Source organism: Phalaenopsis equestris, unplaced genomic scaffold, assembly GCF_001263595.1.
Source record: "Phalaenopsis equestris unplaced genomic scaffold, ASM126359v1 Scaffold001187, whole genome shotgun sequence".
Lineage (NCBI taxonomy): Eukaryota > Viridiplantae > Streptophyta > Magnoliopsida > Asparagales > Orchidaceae > Phalaenopsis > Phalaenopsis equestris.
This window is the reverse complement of record NW_018165626.1, coordinates 39847-57597: the sequence shown is the minus strand read 5'-3', so window position 1 is coordinate 57597 and position 17751 is coordinate 39847. Positions and strand designations below refer to the sequence as shown.

Here is a 17751-nt window from a genome sequence, read left to right as displayed (position 1 = left end):
AAATGATAACATGAAACAACTACTCAAAACCAATAAAGAAAATTACAATATCCAAAACAACTACTAAGGAAAAATATCGAAAAAGAAAAACTTAAAGCTGCCAAGTCTGCTCGGTAGAGATGGTCATGCTATTGGTTGAATGAGACATGTTATGCAAATTATCAAGGAACGAGTTTGACAAATAAACTCAGCAAGTAATAATAAATTATTAAAGCACAAATAGTAAGAGAAATGAGGCATGAAGTATGAACAACAAATAAGGAAAAATTTTTCGTGCATATATAACATCATGAAGCAAAACAATAAGTGAAAAACCAAATATGCCCAAATATCATAAAAATATACAATTAAGTTTATTATTATTATGCTTTTTATTTATAATGGTTGATTTTAACAAATACCCTGAAACCGGGACGATCAAATATCAACCCAAGGAAGGTAATTTCCTGTAGAGTCGTCACTTTGTGGGCCCGTCGGCCCGCCCCGCGGGCCCGCCTATATCCAAAAGGATTCCACCGACTTACATATCTCACACACAAACATATCAAATTGTTTCTATGTAATTTCACAAAGGCTTGTGATATGACGTGAATCCACATGCATGTTCATAAAATGCAAGTAAAGGAAAACATTATAATTGCAAAATTATTCAAATATGCAACAGTAAATTAAGGTAATTAGCAATTTAATTATGAATAATAAAGTTTATAACATATGCAACATCATAATTGAAGTAGCAATGGCATGAATGACAAACATATTCAATGGATACGATTCTCTTATAATTAACAAGGAATAACGCCTCTAACTAAGAAACGTACGTTCATCCTATAATAAAAAATAATTACTTACCTTGAGGCGAAAAACGTAACACTATTTTAATAAATTATTAACTTTTCATTATTAGTATTAAATTTCATTATTTATTTTATGTGATCCTAATTCTTTATTATATGTATGAAATTCTTAAATTACCATTACTAACTCACCTGTCGATCAAGCTCTAAACCATGCGAGACGCGATTCTACCTACTCTTATCCTCCCTTCTACACGCGATAAGGGCACGACCTCCTCCGTATGATAGTAACACTCCAGAGAGCATCTTCCCTTAACGCTGAATTATGCCGCCTCCTTTCTTCTTGAGAACACGACAATGTTGACTTGACTCAACCCGATGCAATGAGTCTAACCGCACAAACGAGCCACCATCTCCTTCGGTTCCCTCTTCTTCTCCTTCAGCTCCCTATTCTTTTCCTTCGACTCGATGTCATGGGATTGAGTCTCTCTTGCACTCGCCATTTGATTCTCCAGGTAAGTTGTTTCTTGCTTTTGTCTCTCTTCCTATGTGTCCGTTTGTACACGAAAATATTATTTTGGGTTCCTGACTCTACTCGTGTCATCTCCCCCCTCTTCATCTTCTTGACTCCTCGCTACCACTTCTTCGGTTTCCTCAATTCTTCTTCCGGCTCTTTGTTTCTTCTTTCCCGAGTAACTGAAAGAAAACTTCACTAAAAAAAAATTTATCCTCAAAATTTAAAATTTTTAATTTTATTATTATTTATAATTATCTCATTGACTCTTTCATCAAAATTCCATTTATGAATCATAAGCATTATTTTTTTATATCACTTTTGTCACGAGACAGCCTAAGACTTAAAAGTAAACAAGACGGGAATAGATGGTCGGATGTTGAGAATTAAACTTTCCCATATTTATTTTCTATAACAATATATTAACAAATAAAAGAGACACTAATCAAATTAAATTAAAGAAATATATTTAAATTTACATCGTTACTAGTTGTCTGCGCCTTCTATAAACGTTTTGTCTTCTATCATTCATCTTTTAATTAATTAAGCTAACCTGAAATGTTAGTTTCAATAACAATAAACTAAACAAGCCAGTGAATATTAATATCCCTAAATTACAGCAATGCATACGAAAACAAATAATATGCATGTCAGTTAAATTTTTAATAAACCAAAACAAACATCTGAGATGTTATTAAATGAAGCTTACTATATATCATTCTATATCTGTACAATCGTCACATGAGCACTGTCTAAAAATTGGGTCAATTAAGATACATCAATAATAATATTATTTTTCATTTACGTGCATACATTAGTATTCCCCCACTAGTAACATCAATGAGTGACTCCATCACAGTCAATCATACGCATACAAGTATCCAATAAAAATATCATTTCTAATAATAAATATTCATTTCTCATTTGCATAGTAGTCAATATATTTATAAATCATTCAATATTTATTTAAAAAGAATGTTGTACACGCACACTATTCATACAATATGAATGAAAATTCACAAAAATTTAAAATCCCGAGTTCACAGTAATTTCAATATAACTAATTATAGTACTGGTAAATGCATTTCATCAAGAAAAAACAACATATTATCATACTATAAGAACACGAGCACTCACCATAATACTGATTAAATTATTATATGATTTTTCTTGGCGTTGACTCTATATTTGGAAGCCCAATATGGTATAAAATTTAATCAATTTATTATTTTAATAACTATTGACTTTTCATTATTTAGTATTAAATTTCATTTTTTATTTTATGTAATCCTAATTCTTTATGTTATCATTACTAACTCACCTTTCGGTCAAGCCCTAAACCACACAAGACGCGATTTCGCCTACTCTACAGCTTCCTTCTGCACACGATAAGGGCGCGACCACCTCCTCTGTTTGGCAATAGAGCTCGAGAGAGCTTCTTCCCTGTGCGCTAAATCGCACAAGAGCTCCTACGCTTTGTCCTCTTCTTCGACTCCTTCAAACTCTTCTTGTCACTGACGTTGCCGCCTCGCAAACACGACATTACTGACTCGACTCGACCCGACCCGACACAGTGAGTCTAACCGCACACACGAGCCATGATCTCCTTCGACTCCCTCTTCTTCTCCTTCGGCTCCCTCTTCTTTTCCTTCAGCTCGATGGCACGAGATCGATTCTCTCTTGCACTCGTCATTCGATTATCTAGGTAAGTCGTTTCTTGCCTTTGTCTCCCCTCCTACGCGTCCATTTATACACATAAATATCATTTTGTGTTCCCAACTCTACTAGCATAATCTCTCCCCTTTTCATCGTCCCGACTCCTCTGACTCCTCGCTTCTTCTTCTTCAGCTTCTTCATTTCCTCTTCGGGCTCTTCGTTTCTTCTTCCCCAAGTAGCTGAAACAGAACTTTATAGTATTTAACCCACGATATATAAGATGCTATGGGCAAGCACAAATTTTCTCGAATAAGTTCTTTACTTCTTCTGAACGATACCTAATTCCCTAAAAAAGTACTCATGTTTCTCAAGATACATAAACCCTTTTATTATTATAAAAGTTTTCGACCGCAATTCTCCTGAAACATATTCAATTCTCCAGGGCGAGTAATTGAGCTTCCTTGCATTGACATTTTATAATTTATATCTTTTCGAGCAAAATCGTCGACGATGACATAGTTTGAAACGACGCGATAAAACACCTTTTTTCTAATTTTTTATAAAATCGTCGACGATGACATAGTTTGAAACGACGCGATAAAACACTTTTTTTCTAATTTTTTAATTTTTTATTTTTTAATATATAATATCTATAATATATAATGTATAAAAAAAAGAAAAATGAGGATTGAAAGGCTCGGGCAGCACATATAATATGGTTGGGTTCAATTCAACATTAACGTGGAATAATAGGGTTTGGGATCGTGAGGCTAGGACAGATGACTTTTGCAACATAGCAAGAAAAGGTCATGGAGAAGGCAGCATGCGGTGAAGTGTGGCAAGGATCGGCAAGCGGTGGAACAAGGTTGCGATCTCATTTGCAAACATGAAGGCAAAGTTGCAGCTCACAAGTGCGAGCAGAAAGGTGTGGGAGACATAGCAGAAAGTTTCAAATGTCATTGTATTGTATGATCCCATTTTTGCTTCTCCATCAAGGGCACATGAAAGTTTAGTAGGTTCGTCGGCAGCAATCCCATCGTTGCCTTCCCATTTTGTGTGTGCATCAGTCACAAGAAGAAAAAAAAGGCAAGTAGGGTTGTGTGTGCCTTCGGTATGATTGAAGCAAGCGACAAAAGTAGAGATGAACAGGAGTATTGGAGGCTTCGCACGCAACAATCTTGTCGTTGCTTTCCTTGGTAGCCCTGCTCGTGACTGTTTTGTGAAACTCGCAGCCATGAAGAGGAAGGAAGGCTTGAGAGGGCTTCTAATCGCGCTAACATATAGAAAGGTCGCTTGTGCCTTTTAGTTTTGCGAACAGAGGAAGACTAGGGGGGTGTTTGGCAGTATGGTTTCGGTAAGATTTAGCCATAGATTTAGCATAAATCCAGCCAAACAGTAAAATAAATGAAAATTAAATCGAACACTTGAATTAAATAAATTTTTTTCACGTTTCGTCTTTGGCTACGAAAATCCGGATTTACTAAATCCAATAGTGAGGTAAATTAAAGAATTTCTTCCGCCACACTGCAAGTGTCATCTACATGGCCATCTATGTCAATATGAATTCGTATTTATCGGATTTACTAAATCATATTTAACATAAATATGGGTTGCAGCCAAACACCCCCTAAGGCTTTGACGAGGGCAGAGAGGATGAGATCAAAGCAAGGGACTTTCGCCTTCATACGTGAGGCATGGAGGTGAGGGCTTCTACCCGTAGTGTGCAAGATGAATCCCAGTAATGAAGTACAAACCTAACAAAAGTGGTGGGAACAGCCATCAGATGTGAGTAGGTAGTTTTTTTTTTAATTTAATTTTATGATCAACACCACATACACTATTGTTTTCTTTCCATAGATACCTTTGGGGATGACACTAGGTTCTATATTATCGATGTCACAATGTACAGACCATTATTGGATGGCATTAGCATCATTACCTTAGCAGTATTATAGTACATAGTCCAACCAGACAGTCACATCACATGAGATATTAGAGGTCACCGTTAAAGTCATAATAGGGTGTGCTACTGATGAGCGTGTAGAAGATCATCAACTACTAGAGTGACCTCTTCGAGCTCCAGATCACCATACACAAGGATTGATGCCAAATAATGATAGATGCATGTATAGTAGCGTTTCATCGATATGATCCATGACAGATGATTTATTGTGTGCATCTTATATGATGTATTTATATATTCTATTTCAGTAGTGTTTTTTTTTTACTTTATCGGTTTTTTTTTATGTTGTACTCATTCTTTTAATGTATGGATATGTCTGATTTATTTTATTGCTTCAAACTTGCTTCAAACTTTCAATTATTTCTTAACTTAGAGTTAGTTGAATTCTATAAAACTTATATAGTGTTGAAATTGCCAATTAATTATTCAAATATTAAACAAAAAATAAAATAATATTAAATGGATTCAATAAATTTAAAAAACAAAAGTATTAAAAAAAAATTTCATACTAGTTAACTGGATTTATCATTTTTTTTGGGTCAAATAGTTTCTACAATTTAACTACCCAAAAAATTATCAAATACAAACCGTGCTTAAAATGGAATTCCATGAGACTTCTCTTTCAAAGTCACTCATTTAGAGCAATAATAAAGTAATGGCATTGATGAAGAATGAGCAAAAATTGTTCTTAAAATGAAATTCCACAAAACTTCTATTTCAAAGACACTCATTAAGAACAATAATAGAGTTAGGACATTAATAAAGGGTAAGAAATATGTTAGGCTGAGATGTTTTCACTATGATAATAAAAACAAGTTTGCCCAATGATGAAGCAAATCATCACAATATATTATCTGGCCGGTTTTAAAAAAAAATTATAAAAATTATGACGACGTTGTACATTTTGGTCATTTAAACATTTAGTTTTACACAAGCTTTTATTATTAAATAATGTTTAAATATGTTGTATTTTAAAATTATTGCTATTAAATATGTAGGGCTTCCTTTTCTGAATCTCAATTTCAATAAAATCCAACATTAGAATTGAGCAAGATTTAAAAATTATTATTTATATTAAAACATCATTTGAATCTAATTTAATAATTTTTATTCTATTTTCTTAATCAATATTTTAATTGATTATAAATCTTTGTAGTCTTGTACTCAATTAGATTTTTTTAAAATTTTTTAAATATGTTGTATTTTAAAATTATTGCTATTAAATATGTAGGGCTTCCTTTTCTGCATCTCAATTTCAATAAAATCCAACATTAGAATCCCAATATTTTTTTGTAAGCTTTCTAACTAGTTAGAAGTTACATTCGTTTTTAGTTATATTTCATCTATCTCATTTCAAGCTTCTCGTAACATATTAGCTTCAGCCTGCCCATTTTACATTTAAGCATTTCAACGTAATTTCAATCTTAAGCATTTCAGTTCTAGAGTTATACAGAAAGTACCAGAACAAAAAGGTTAAAACATACCACAACAATCTCTCCCATCTTAGGTTTCGGACCATCACCTTCTCGTAAATCCTACAAATCATTGTACGTTAAAACCAAAGTCAAATTAAAAAAGAGCGCAAAATCCTGACTAATAAATTCTTTTAAGGCCACATTTGTGCTGTGAAGTCTCTAATTTTTCCAAATTGTAACCTTGTATTGAAGACCAGATTGTGTCTCTATATAGTCTAGATATCGCATTTTAGTTTTTCCGTAGTCCTTTCCACGCAGAGCTGGCACTGTACCAACAAATCTATTTTTAACACAGTTCAAAACTTATCCATTCCATTACAAAGGAATTCAATATTTTTTTTGGAGCATTTACATACATAGTACACAATTCTTATGTAATTACATTTCTCACACATAAACTTTCATAATTATAGGCATAGCACTCAATCTTTAATATCACATAGAAATAACACTATTATCACTTTTTAAAAGTGAAATAAATCTTTTCATGCATGGTTTAAAATACCAAAGTGCTATGTATGTAAATATAAAAATTTAGGTGCGAGATATGTAAACATATAAGAATTATGTGCTACATATGTAAATTTCCCTACTTTTTATGCTAGGAACAATCATATTTATGATAATTTGTTCTGAAAGAAACAATGTATACGATTGCCAAGGCATTTATGATAATTTGTTCTGAAAGAAACAATGTATATGATTGCCAAGGCATATATATATATATATATATTGTATCTCCATGTAATATTGGAGTGCAGACTGAAAGTTTAAAGCAATTGCAGTAAATGGCCTGCCTTGCATAAAAAATTAAGAACTTACTATCAGCAAATTCAGCTGCCATTGCCATACTATTGTGCAGAGCGTGTTGGAAGGTATCAACGCTAAGCCCAATAAATGATGCTAACAGTAGTTTTCTGCGCTCAAAAGTCTCCCGAACAGTCATTAGGCTGCTTGAGTCTACGTGAAATTGAAACAACAAAAATTGAAATACTTTGCATCAATTATAATTAAAATAAATCCAACATTGCTAAATAAAAATGAAATTTTTAGTAAAAATGACGGTTGCATATTTAATCATGAACGTTTCTAGGCCTGAACATTTGCAGTGTACAGGTTGGAGTGGTCACTCGTTCCTATCTTGTTAGTTCAAATTGAATAGATAGAAAATAAGTTGCTATAAAAAAAATATAGTGGATAACTCTCACCCATAAACTTAATAATTAAAATAGGCATTTACATACAAACCACCCAACTCCTATGTAATTGTTTAGTTGCGATAGAGTGGTTCATCCAATTTGTGACTCCCATGAGTAATGGGCAAGTTAATTATGATTGCATAAAGTTCAAGAGCAGGTGACTCCCATGATAAATCCATGTAGTTGAGTGACGCTTAATGCAAAATATTTAAAGATGTTACAGAGCTTTCGTTTGAGAAAAAACGATGACCAATGTGGAGAATTGTGACGTGAGAGAGAGATTGTTTAGACACATGGAGCATTGGGGTTTACTATCACAATGGATAAGTAATAAAATATGATGTCATAGATATACCAAGTAGTTACAGAACTAAGCTATCAACTTGAAAATGAATTTGATCAATAGTATATCTAGCTCAACTTTGATCCTCTTTGATTTAAACTTACCCAACACACCTATATAGAATACCATATTTCACACCTACACAACTGACTTTGCAAGAAACTAGATGTTCTTTATGATTCTAAATCAAATCAATTGAAATATACATATCCTGACGGCACACATTTCTATTTAAAGTGGATCAACCAAAGATCCTCACTTGGGTCTATATTTCCTTGATTCATAATAAAAAATGATTCAAGGCTACCAAGTCGTTTAGCTTAATGCCATAGCATAAGGAACATAAAATTTATAACAAAGCTTGATGTTAATTGCCAAGAATTTTTTAAGCATTTTTTTCTCATCTTCTCATGAATGACCACATAGTAATTTACAACAACAACAACAACAACAACAAAGCCTTAATCCCACTACGTGGGGTCGGCTACATGAATCCTTTTTCTCCATTGTGTCCTATTTAGTGTCATATTTTCATTTAGTTCTAGTAAATTAAGATCATTTTTAATACAATAAGCCCAAGTCTTCCTAGGTCTACCTCTGCTTTTCTTAACACAAGTCGAATTTAAAACATCTACTCTCCTAATCGGATCATCTAATGGTCGACGTTTAATATGACCAAACCACATAGTAATTTAAAGCTTGTAAAATCTTTCTTCATGATTGCACATTATAAAAGGTTTATAAAGTTATGTTTTTATTTAAAACAGTATCTCAATCCTATTTATTCATCAAGTTTGATCTGTTTAAATTTCATCTGATTACAACCCAATCAACCTATGTGTGCATATTTTCTACAACGTTGCTATTCTCAAAAATGTTGAACCTAAACTTTCAAAGTGGAAGTTGTTTAATGGAGTAATTAATTTTTAACATTGTGTTATAAATGGAACAAAATTGACCACTTAAAATGTCATGGATCATTCTAAATCATTCTCTTGGCACAACCCAGTCCGAGATTTGGAATTAATCAATGAGAGAACAGGGGTCGACCGGTGAAATTAATTTTTCTATTATTCTATTTCTATCACAAACAGTTTAATATCCAAATTTTAATTGAAAGAGTAACTAAGGAAATCAATTTAATTAATAAATAAAAATTTATCTTTCCGATTATTAGTCTCGCATTCTATACTCATTATATCCTCTAATACTCATCTTATTCAAAATCTTAAACTTAAAAAATATTAAAACAACATAAAGAGTTATCTAAGATAACTCAGTAAAATAATCACACTTCTAAACAGCAGTAACCCAGATGAAAAAAAACAATATGTATGTTAGTCTCTCTTAATAACAACTAATATCATATATTCATGAAGTTCATTTATTAAAGAAATATATAACTTCTCCATGCATTCTCTTTTACTTTACTGTCCAAGGCATGAACTCTTAAACTTTAGTATAATTCATATTCTTAACTTTCACATCCGTGTTAGGAGCAACGCCAAATATAAACTAACACACCCCTTATCGACATTATCACGTCAACATAATAATGTGTGATCTAAAATGCATGATTGTCTGAGGTGGAAACATGTATACTCACCATGGTCGATATTAACCTGTCGACACAGCGGTTAGTGATCTAAATTTTCTAATTATCAGATGTGGTAAAAAAAAACATCTACGTGTGCAAGTACATTGACATCTCTTTTTAGTACAATAAGAGAGTGAACTCCTATTAACATGCATATACAAGCATTCATGCAAACATTATTTTCATTTTTCATAGCATGCAGCGATTTCTTATGCAACACTATCTTAATCTACTAATGAATAAATGCACGTCTGATTGAATCTAGAGCTAATATATGCACATTTATTAGAATCTGAATGTCATGTAATAATCTATATATGCACCTCTACTATAATTTTCTTAAAAAAATATTCTAATAATTTTATAGAAAATTCATTGTGCAACTATTTAAAATGCATATTTTTCTATCTAAAAATATTAAGTTGTTATAATACAAATCTCACTAGAATAGAACATGAATGAAATCAAACATAAATATAGAAATAACGAAAATAATAATCAATAATTAATACAATTTATTTAATATGCTAAACTTATAATATAAAATACAATCCTAAACTCACCTTAAGCTTTGGTTTGTTTCTCCTTCTATCTTTCTCTGGGTAAAAATTTGCAATCTATACTCCTAAATCCATGGAAGCAAAAGTTCTTCAATGTCTGCTTTAATAGAATCTATTACTAACATTTAATTTATGAATGTAAACAACTAATTATTCTAGAAAACTAATAAAACCCTAACCTTACCATTGCTTCATTTCGGCCTCAATCTCCCGCACGAACAAGCTTCATCTCCTTCTCCTCAGGTCAAAACCGCATGTAGTCGCTAAGCTTATGCTTCGCTTGTGATGTCTCTCGCACAAAGACGGTCCAGTCTTCCTCGCACAGAATGCCTCCAACCCTTGACACATGACAGTGCCACACGATCTCTCTTCCCCCCTTCTCTTTCTGTTTTTTCGTACATGAGGCACCTGCGGTTCTTCTGGAAATGGCTCCCATTACTTCTCCTTCATATGAGACGTACCTCCCTTCTTCTTCCACTTCCTTCGTCGAACAGGACACACTCCACCTTCTTCTCTTGTGCACAGAATGTTTGCACATCCTCGTTGTTCGCTTTCATGCCCACGACATGCTTGAACGACATCACTGCACGTGTCTCCTGCGTGCACGAGAACTCCTCTTGCCCTAAACCCAGACAAGTTGCCCGACTGCGTGCCTCCCACACACGATGCACATCCTCGTTGTTCGCTTTCATGCCCACGACATGCTTGAACGACATCACTGCACATGTCTCCTGCGTGCACAAGAACTCCTCTTGCCCTAAACCCAGGCGAGTTGCCCGACTGCGTGCCTCCCACACACGGCTAACTCCCTGCGGTTTTCTACTTCTTTCACTCACACTTTGTTATGCATCTCGCTCTCCTATTTCTCTAGTATCACTTTGATTCATATAAGATGTTTGTGTCTTAGTAAAAAGACTATCTCAACACTTACACGTGAATCATCACCGTCCTTCAAAATATTTTAATCAATTTGGATTTATGTCGGGCAGGTCGGCATCCTTTGGAGAGTTCTTGAGAAGAAAGGTGTTGATTTGACTTATATTCAAGTCATTAAAGATATGTATACTAGAGTTGTTATTTGTGTTCGAACTGATGGAGGATTTACTAAATATTTTCCTATTTCTGTTGGATTACATCAAGGGTCGGCTTTAAGTCCATATCTTTTTGCTTTAGTTATGGATGGTCTTACTGGACATTTACAAGAAGATGTACCTTGGTCTATGCTTTTTGCTGATGATATCCTTCTCATGGATAAGACTGAAGAAAAAGCCCAGGAAAAACTTGAATTATGGAGGTCAATATTGGAGTATAAAGGCCTTCATTTGAGTAGAACTAAAATTGAATACATGAAATGTAATTTTAGTATTAGTAGCTCTAGTGACAGAAATGTAACTTTGGGTGATCAAATTATTAAAAGATGTGAATGATTTAGATTTATTGGGTTTATTGTTCAAAGCAATGTCGATATAGATGGGGATGTTAATAGTAGAATTCAAGTTGGTTGGTTGAAGTGGAGGAATGCTTCGGGCCTTTTGTGTGATAGAAAATCACCGCTTAAAAAAAAAGAAAAACTTTATAAGATGGTGGTGAGACCTGCAATGCTCTATGACGCTAAATGTTGGCCTTTAAAAGAGAAGCTTAATACTAAGTTAAGTGTTGTTGAGATGAGAATGATTAGGTGGATAAATGGTTTTACACTTAGAGAGACAAAATGTGAAATGAATATATCCGTGATAGGGTTGGTGTAGCTCCTATTATGGAGAAAATTAAAGAAAGTCATCTTAGATGATTTGGTCACATTAAACGTCAACAATCTGATAATCCGATTAGGAGAGTAGATGTTTTAGATTCTACTTATGTTAAGGAAGGCAGAAGTAGACCTAGGAAGACTTGGGCGTATTGTATAAAAAATGATCTTAATTTATTAAAACTAAATGAAAATATGACACTAAATAGGACGCAATGGAGAAAAAGGATTCATGCAGCCGACCCCACGTAGTTGGATTAAGGCTTTGTTGTTGTTGCTGTACTGTTTTATTATTTTTATTATTTTATAGTTATTATAACTCAGTAAAGAAAAAAGGAATTTAGACTTCAAAAAAAAGCTACAAACCCAAACTAGTTTTTAATGGAACATCAACATGATTAGAGTCTGAAAGAAAATGGTCTCGAGGGAAAAGTAGAATCTCACCACTCAAAGAAGAAACCTTGGCCTGCATGTGGTCAATCGAGGCTCGACACAATCCTCTGAAAGTCTTTCTCCTTGCTATTCCAGGACTAGAGCTCTAATAAAAATGAATCAAACATCAACAACCAAAGTATATACGAAATATAAAAAAAAAAAAAATCCTAAAATCTCAGTTCAAAAAAAATATATACCCTAGGGTAAAAATGAATCAAACATCAACAACCAAAGTATATAGGAAATATAAAAAAAAAATCCTAAAATCTCAGTTTAAAAAAAATATATACCCTAGGATAATATAAATCAAATGAGATGGACATCACTCATGGAGAAATAAAACTATGATGCATTTGAGGAAACCTGAAGTGGAACCTGAAGCTATCACTTCTTTTTTTTATAATTTGTATGGGAAAAAAACAAAAGAGGGGGGAGCATGCAGCTCAATTTATAGCATGAGATATAACAACTAAATAATATGTATAATGTGATGTCATAATGTCACTGGTAGCAAGAGGAATGAATGCTGAAGAATGAAAGCTTTTTCATCGTTTATTCAGTGCAAATCCGCTCATTTCATTCCAGAAAAATTCAGTGCAAGGGATGCAATTCCTGGTTTCATCTCCTAAAACCTCCCAATATTGCATAAGGCGTGTTAAATTCACGTCTAACTAAAATGCTTTAATTTCTCTATTTCTTAGCTTTTGTTTGCTAAAAGTTTGTCATCCAATTTCCCACCACATGCCTAGAGCTTTATTTTAACATATTAAGGACTAGGGACGTAATACCTAAATATAGTTGAATTCACGTTACTGGAAGAAAACAATTCTCTTTAGGCTTAATCTTTACTATCTGACAATATTGCACTTCTGCTGCGAAAATAGAATTTGCATCATCATGGTACACCTTAATGTCTAATCTACCTTATAGGTTGGTACATAGGATTTATATAGCACAATTGTAGCCATCCAAAATTCTTTTGTACTTCATCGTTGCAATTTTCCACTTATAATACAGTATGGTTGGCAAACTTCATTAATCTTCACCACGGAAATGCTTTATTCTTTTACTTCTGCAAAATGTATGGTTCGTTATGCTTATGAGGCATAGCTTCTTTTCATCTGATTTCAGAATATGTTTTATCAACCAAGCATCTTACAAAATCCAGTTCTTCTCTCACTCATTCATAACATTTCCTATTGTGCTTGTACTTCTCATTAAAATGCCCTTCTTCAAATATTGACCTAAGCGTTTGGAAGAAACATTTATCAGCTGAGATAAACAATGTTATTGTTTTGACACTAGAGACCACGTGATATTTTTTGTTTACTTCCAAAGGAGAGATATTAGAGTTTGAATCTTCTAAAAAAAGTGTATCTTTAATACAAGAGTTTAATATGAGGGAACAAGTCTCTCTCTACATTTGTGATCCTCATAAGGACGAAAAACAATTCATTTCCAAAAAGAATCACCCTTCATTTCAAGTAAAAGCAAAAACAAATTCATTACAGCTTAAATGACAGAAGCATGATCAAAAGTAGTTTTGAAAGGAAAACGCTAACTTAGAAAACTGATAAGAATTTTACCATTCTAGCATAAACCTTGGGCACTAAGTGCTTATCCAAGCATAAATGCAAACACTATACATTAAGCCCTATTAAAATTAAATAAACTAGATATTTGAAAAAAAAATGAACTCCCAAAGAATAAATGCAAATAAAGGAAAAGTAGAGGATGTTGAGAACCATAACTTCTTGATGGAATCATAAATTTATCGTGCTCGAATCTATGAAAAAAATGGGTAGAAATCATGAGAGAGAGAACTAGGGATCATCAAAAGGCATTTATATCATGAGTGGTAGCTAGAGAGCTTGGCCAAATAACATGTTTAAAGATGAAAGCAGACAACGGTTACCATATTTGACTCCTTTGCTTTGATTGTTCCACTCTTGCAAAGCCCTATAGAGTTACCAACATGAATCTCATAAAACTTATTTATAAGATCCCTTCAATTTAAGTGAAAATCTTACACCTATCTAATTTAGTTTCACAAAATTCAAAACTAGAATTTCTAATTTCATGCAACAATTCTATTGATCTTTTTCATTCAAGGATTGACCATAAAGTAAACAATTAACATGGTGTAGTTCACATTACGAGTTTAAAGTAAAAGCTCTTAAATCATAATGTGCATTATTCAAAAGGAATAATGCTATACCTTCTAATGGTATGTCCAGACCGGAAATCAACTAAATTAATAAGAAAATATATTACTGGTTCAGTTCATTAACTTAACTGCTCAATCCTAAATAATTCAAATGAAATTGTGAATCCGATTAAAGGTTTTAACGATGAGCAAAGATCAATGGCATTTCATCTTATTCACCCTACCGCACCCCCCACATCATCTATTTTGCACCTTCGCCCCCCTCTGCATTGACCACATCAAGCAAATAGCTCAGCAACTCCATCCTCTGCATCTGCAACATGATGCTCATCCACCTACCACATTTCACCATTCACAAATCTATCACTTCAATCAGTATGTATTTCAATCAAGTCATATTAGTCGAGCAATGTTCATAAAGACTGCTAAGTTTTCAAATATCTCACCAAAGTTGTGATAATGTTCCTTAGGTTTGATGAAGAGTTTCTTCTGTTAATGAAGAGTTTCTTCTGTTAATATGAAGAGTTTCTTCTGTTAATATTGTTAATATTGTTAATATTGGTAATGTTCTTCCATGTCTCTTCCTCCACGGAATAAATTTCTCATTTATCACATTTTTGGGATGAAATTCCATTTGGCTCACTTATACATTATAAATTTCATTAGCTCTATAGTATAGTTAAAGACCTTTAATTGTTTCTAGTAATAATTCACTTCTCTAGAGCAAAGTTCTTTAAAAATTAGAGGAATTTAGGCAATGCAAGTCTATAACAATTCTTAGCTTTCCATCGAAAATACGTAAGTATGAGGTGGTATGAATGTAAATTTCCCTATTGAAATTTATATATGAGAAAATTTATTACACAGGAATTATAAATTTACAATTTTAATAAATAAATTCATTTAATGTGACATTTTTAGGATCCTTTAACTTTGATATATCACCAAAAATCCACATGATCAGACACAAAATCACAATGCTTTTTAGAGGAGATAATTTCTAGAGTTAAATTCAAAGTCAGTTGAGCTCTAACTTCAAAAAGATAATATTCAAAATGAATTTCTCAAAAATCAAACACAATGACACCAAAGGTAATTCAATTAAAGTTTAAATCAAAGTATAATTAAGAGATTTAAAGCATTAATAAAAAGTCAAACTATGTATGAATTTGACATATTTATAGCAAAAATTGAGCATATCAACGAGAGGAATCTAACAAGCTCATGATCAATCAATTTTGTAAGCAATAGGACACATGCAAAACAAATGGTCTAAGATCAAAGAAATCAACCTGGACCGACTTATGTAGTGTTTTTGAGTTTCGGACTAAATTTACCAAAATGGCAAAATAAAAAATTATAAATAGACCCTCCATACTCCACATAAGAAGGAGATGAAAAGCTGAGAACTAAATCTACACTCATAAAAAGCGTTGGTTGTTGTTGTTCGATTATTATGTCTAGGTTGTTATTGCGTAATCAAAATCTCCAAGCTATTATTCTCTAACCTTTATGATTGGCATTGTCCTCAGACAAATTCTATTGTAGTACAGCCAGATAAACATATATTGTAATGAAAAATAATGGAGAAACTCTGTAACATCAATCATATAATGAACTAATTTGACTCGAACAAACAATATGATTTTTTCCTCTTTTTAGATTTCCATGTAAAAAATATTTTTAACTCTTATCACTTATATTTTTATGTGTGCTGGATGTTCCTACTGAACTAAGAGTTAATTTTTCTCTATTATTGAGAATTGTCTAGCAAGCAACAAGACTTACTGCATAAGATTGTGATTCTGAATTTTAACACAAAAACAATTAAATTAAAATTTTGCGAAGATGCATAATAAGCTACAAAAAAAAAAAATCAGCATCATTTTGATGAAATTAGCCTTTATCAAAGTTTATTCTATATGCAAATAGCTAGACGAGTTTCACAATTTTATTTAGTGAAACCAACAAAAATCAGCATCATTTTGATGAAATTAGCCTTTATAAAAGTTTATTCTATATGCAAATAGCTATACGAGTTTCACAATTTTATTTAGTGAAACCAACGATAACCAAACCAATGGTCTGTGGATAAGTTTGCTCATTCAATGTTTTAGTTAGCAAAAAATAATTTGGTTTTCTTGTTCGGCCATTAATCTAAACAATGCATCAAACCTTGAATTTTAAGTTAAATACAAATCTTTTGAGGGGATACGGAGGATTAGATATTAATTGGTTTGTCCCCTCAACCTAACATATGGCCATTGAACATCATCGGAAACCAAGTTTGAGTAAGCATAATACTTCTGATGGTAAAATATAAATTTCTGTAAGGAGAAATAGATACCGGAGCAGATGCTATCCTCCAGCTGCTTCCCAAAGGGCGTCCTATCATTTGAAGTGTAACTGCAGCCATGGAAAAGAATAGAAAGAGAAGAGGAAACAACCAATAAGGGTTCCTACCAAAGAGTTAAGAAACCAAGCAGTGAGAGTGAATGAAGAGATGGATTATGGAAAACAAGAAGAGAACCCGCAGTTTGAGCCGATTTAGGCAATCCAATTAGACTAATAAGAGAAGCGGAGCGGAGAGCGTAACGATTCGTAGAGTGATTGAATCCGGCCGAACCGTCCATTGTAGCACAGGGTACCAAAGGCTGGTCAATGGAGAGCCATGACTGCCATAGTTATACGACTCTTCCGAACAGTGTGGAGCGACCCTGGAAGCGAGACGATAAGAAGATGGACGGTTCGGCTAGCTTAAGCTAGCCTAGACTCTAATTGTTAGCCGGCTTCTTTAAAAAAAAAGTATTAATGTAAAAACAGTTCAAAATATATTAAATTTAAAAATTTTATAATTAAAGCATTTAAAATATTTTAAAATTTATATTTTATATTTTATGTTAATTGATTTATTATGATTTCTCCTCTAGTTACTCATTGTTTTTGTTATTTTATTATAACATCACCCTGAATTAATATCATTTTCTCTCTTTTGTAGTAAACAAGTCGGTTCGTGCTCGAGCTCAAACTCGATAAAATTAATCAAACTCTAGTTCAAGCTGAGGGTGACTCAGTCTCATTTACACCCCTAGGTGTTTTTTCTAGAAAGCCAAAGGAAACTTGACTTAGGGTGTGTTTGGGGTGACAACGTAGTGGAGCTGCGGTGCCGCACCGCAGTTTTTTTATTTGACAAAACCGTATTTATTTGCTTTCTCAAAAGATTGCAGTTGAAAGCTGTGTTTTTTCTACTCTGTCTAGTTATCTGCAATAGCTATTAAAAAGATGCGGTCTGATTTTA

At 33.1% G+C, this 17751-nt stretch overlaps 1 protein-coding gene across 3 annotated transcripts in view; it reads right to left on the bottom strand.

The window, feature by feature from the left end:
* LOC110033454 (peptidyl-prolyl cis-trans isomerase FKBP19, chloroplastic) overlaps positions 1 to 17189 on the bottom strand; it is a 30231-nt gene extending 13042 nt beyond the window's left edge. For all 3 annotated transcript variants that reach the window (XM_020737436.1, XM_020737437.1, XM_020737438.1), the window contains exons 1-6: positions 16984 to 17189; positions 16801 to 16859; positions 12296 to 12389; positions 7228 to 7365; positions 6586 to 6671; positions 6415 to 6465 (exon numbers count right to left, since the gene is read on the bottom strand). In XM_020737436.1, the coding sequence (XP_020593095.1) occupies positions 6415 to 6465; positions 6586 to 6671; positions 7228 to 7365; positions 12296 to 12389; positions 16801 to 16859; positions 16984 to 17086 (531 nt within the window). In that variant the 5' untranslated portion in view covers positions 17087 to 17189. The remainder of the gene's footprint in view (positions 1 to 6414; positions 6466 to 6585; positions 6672 to 7227; positions 7366 to 12295; positions 12390 to 16800; positions 16860 to 16983) is intronic.
* Between the last annotated feature and the right edge of the window lie 562 nt (positions 17190 to 17751).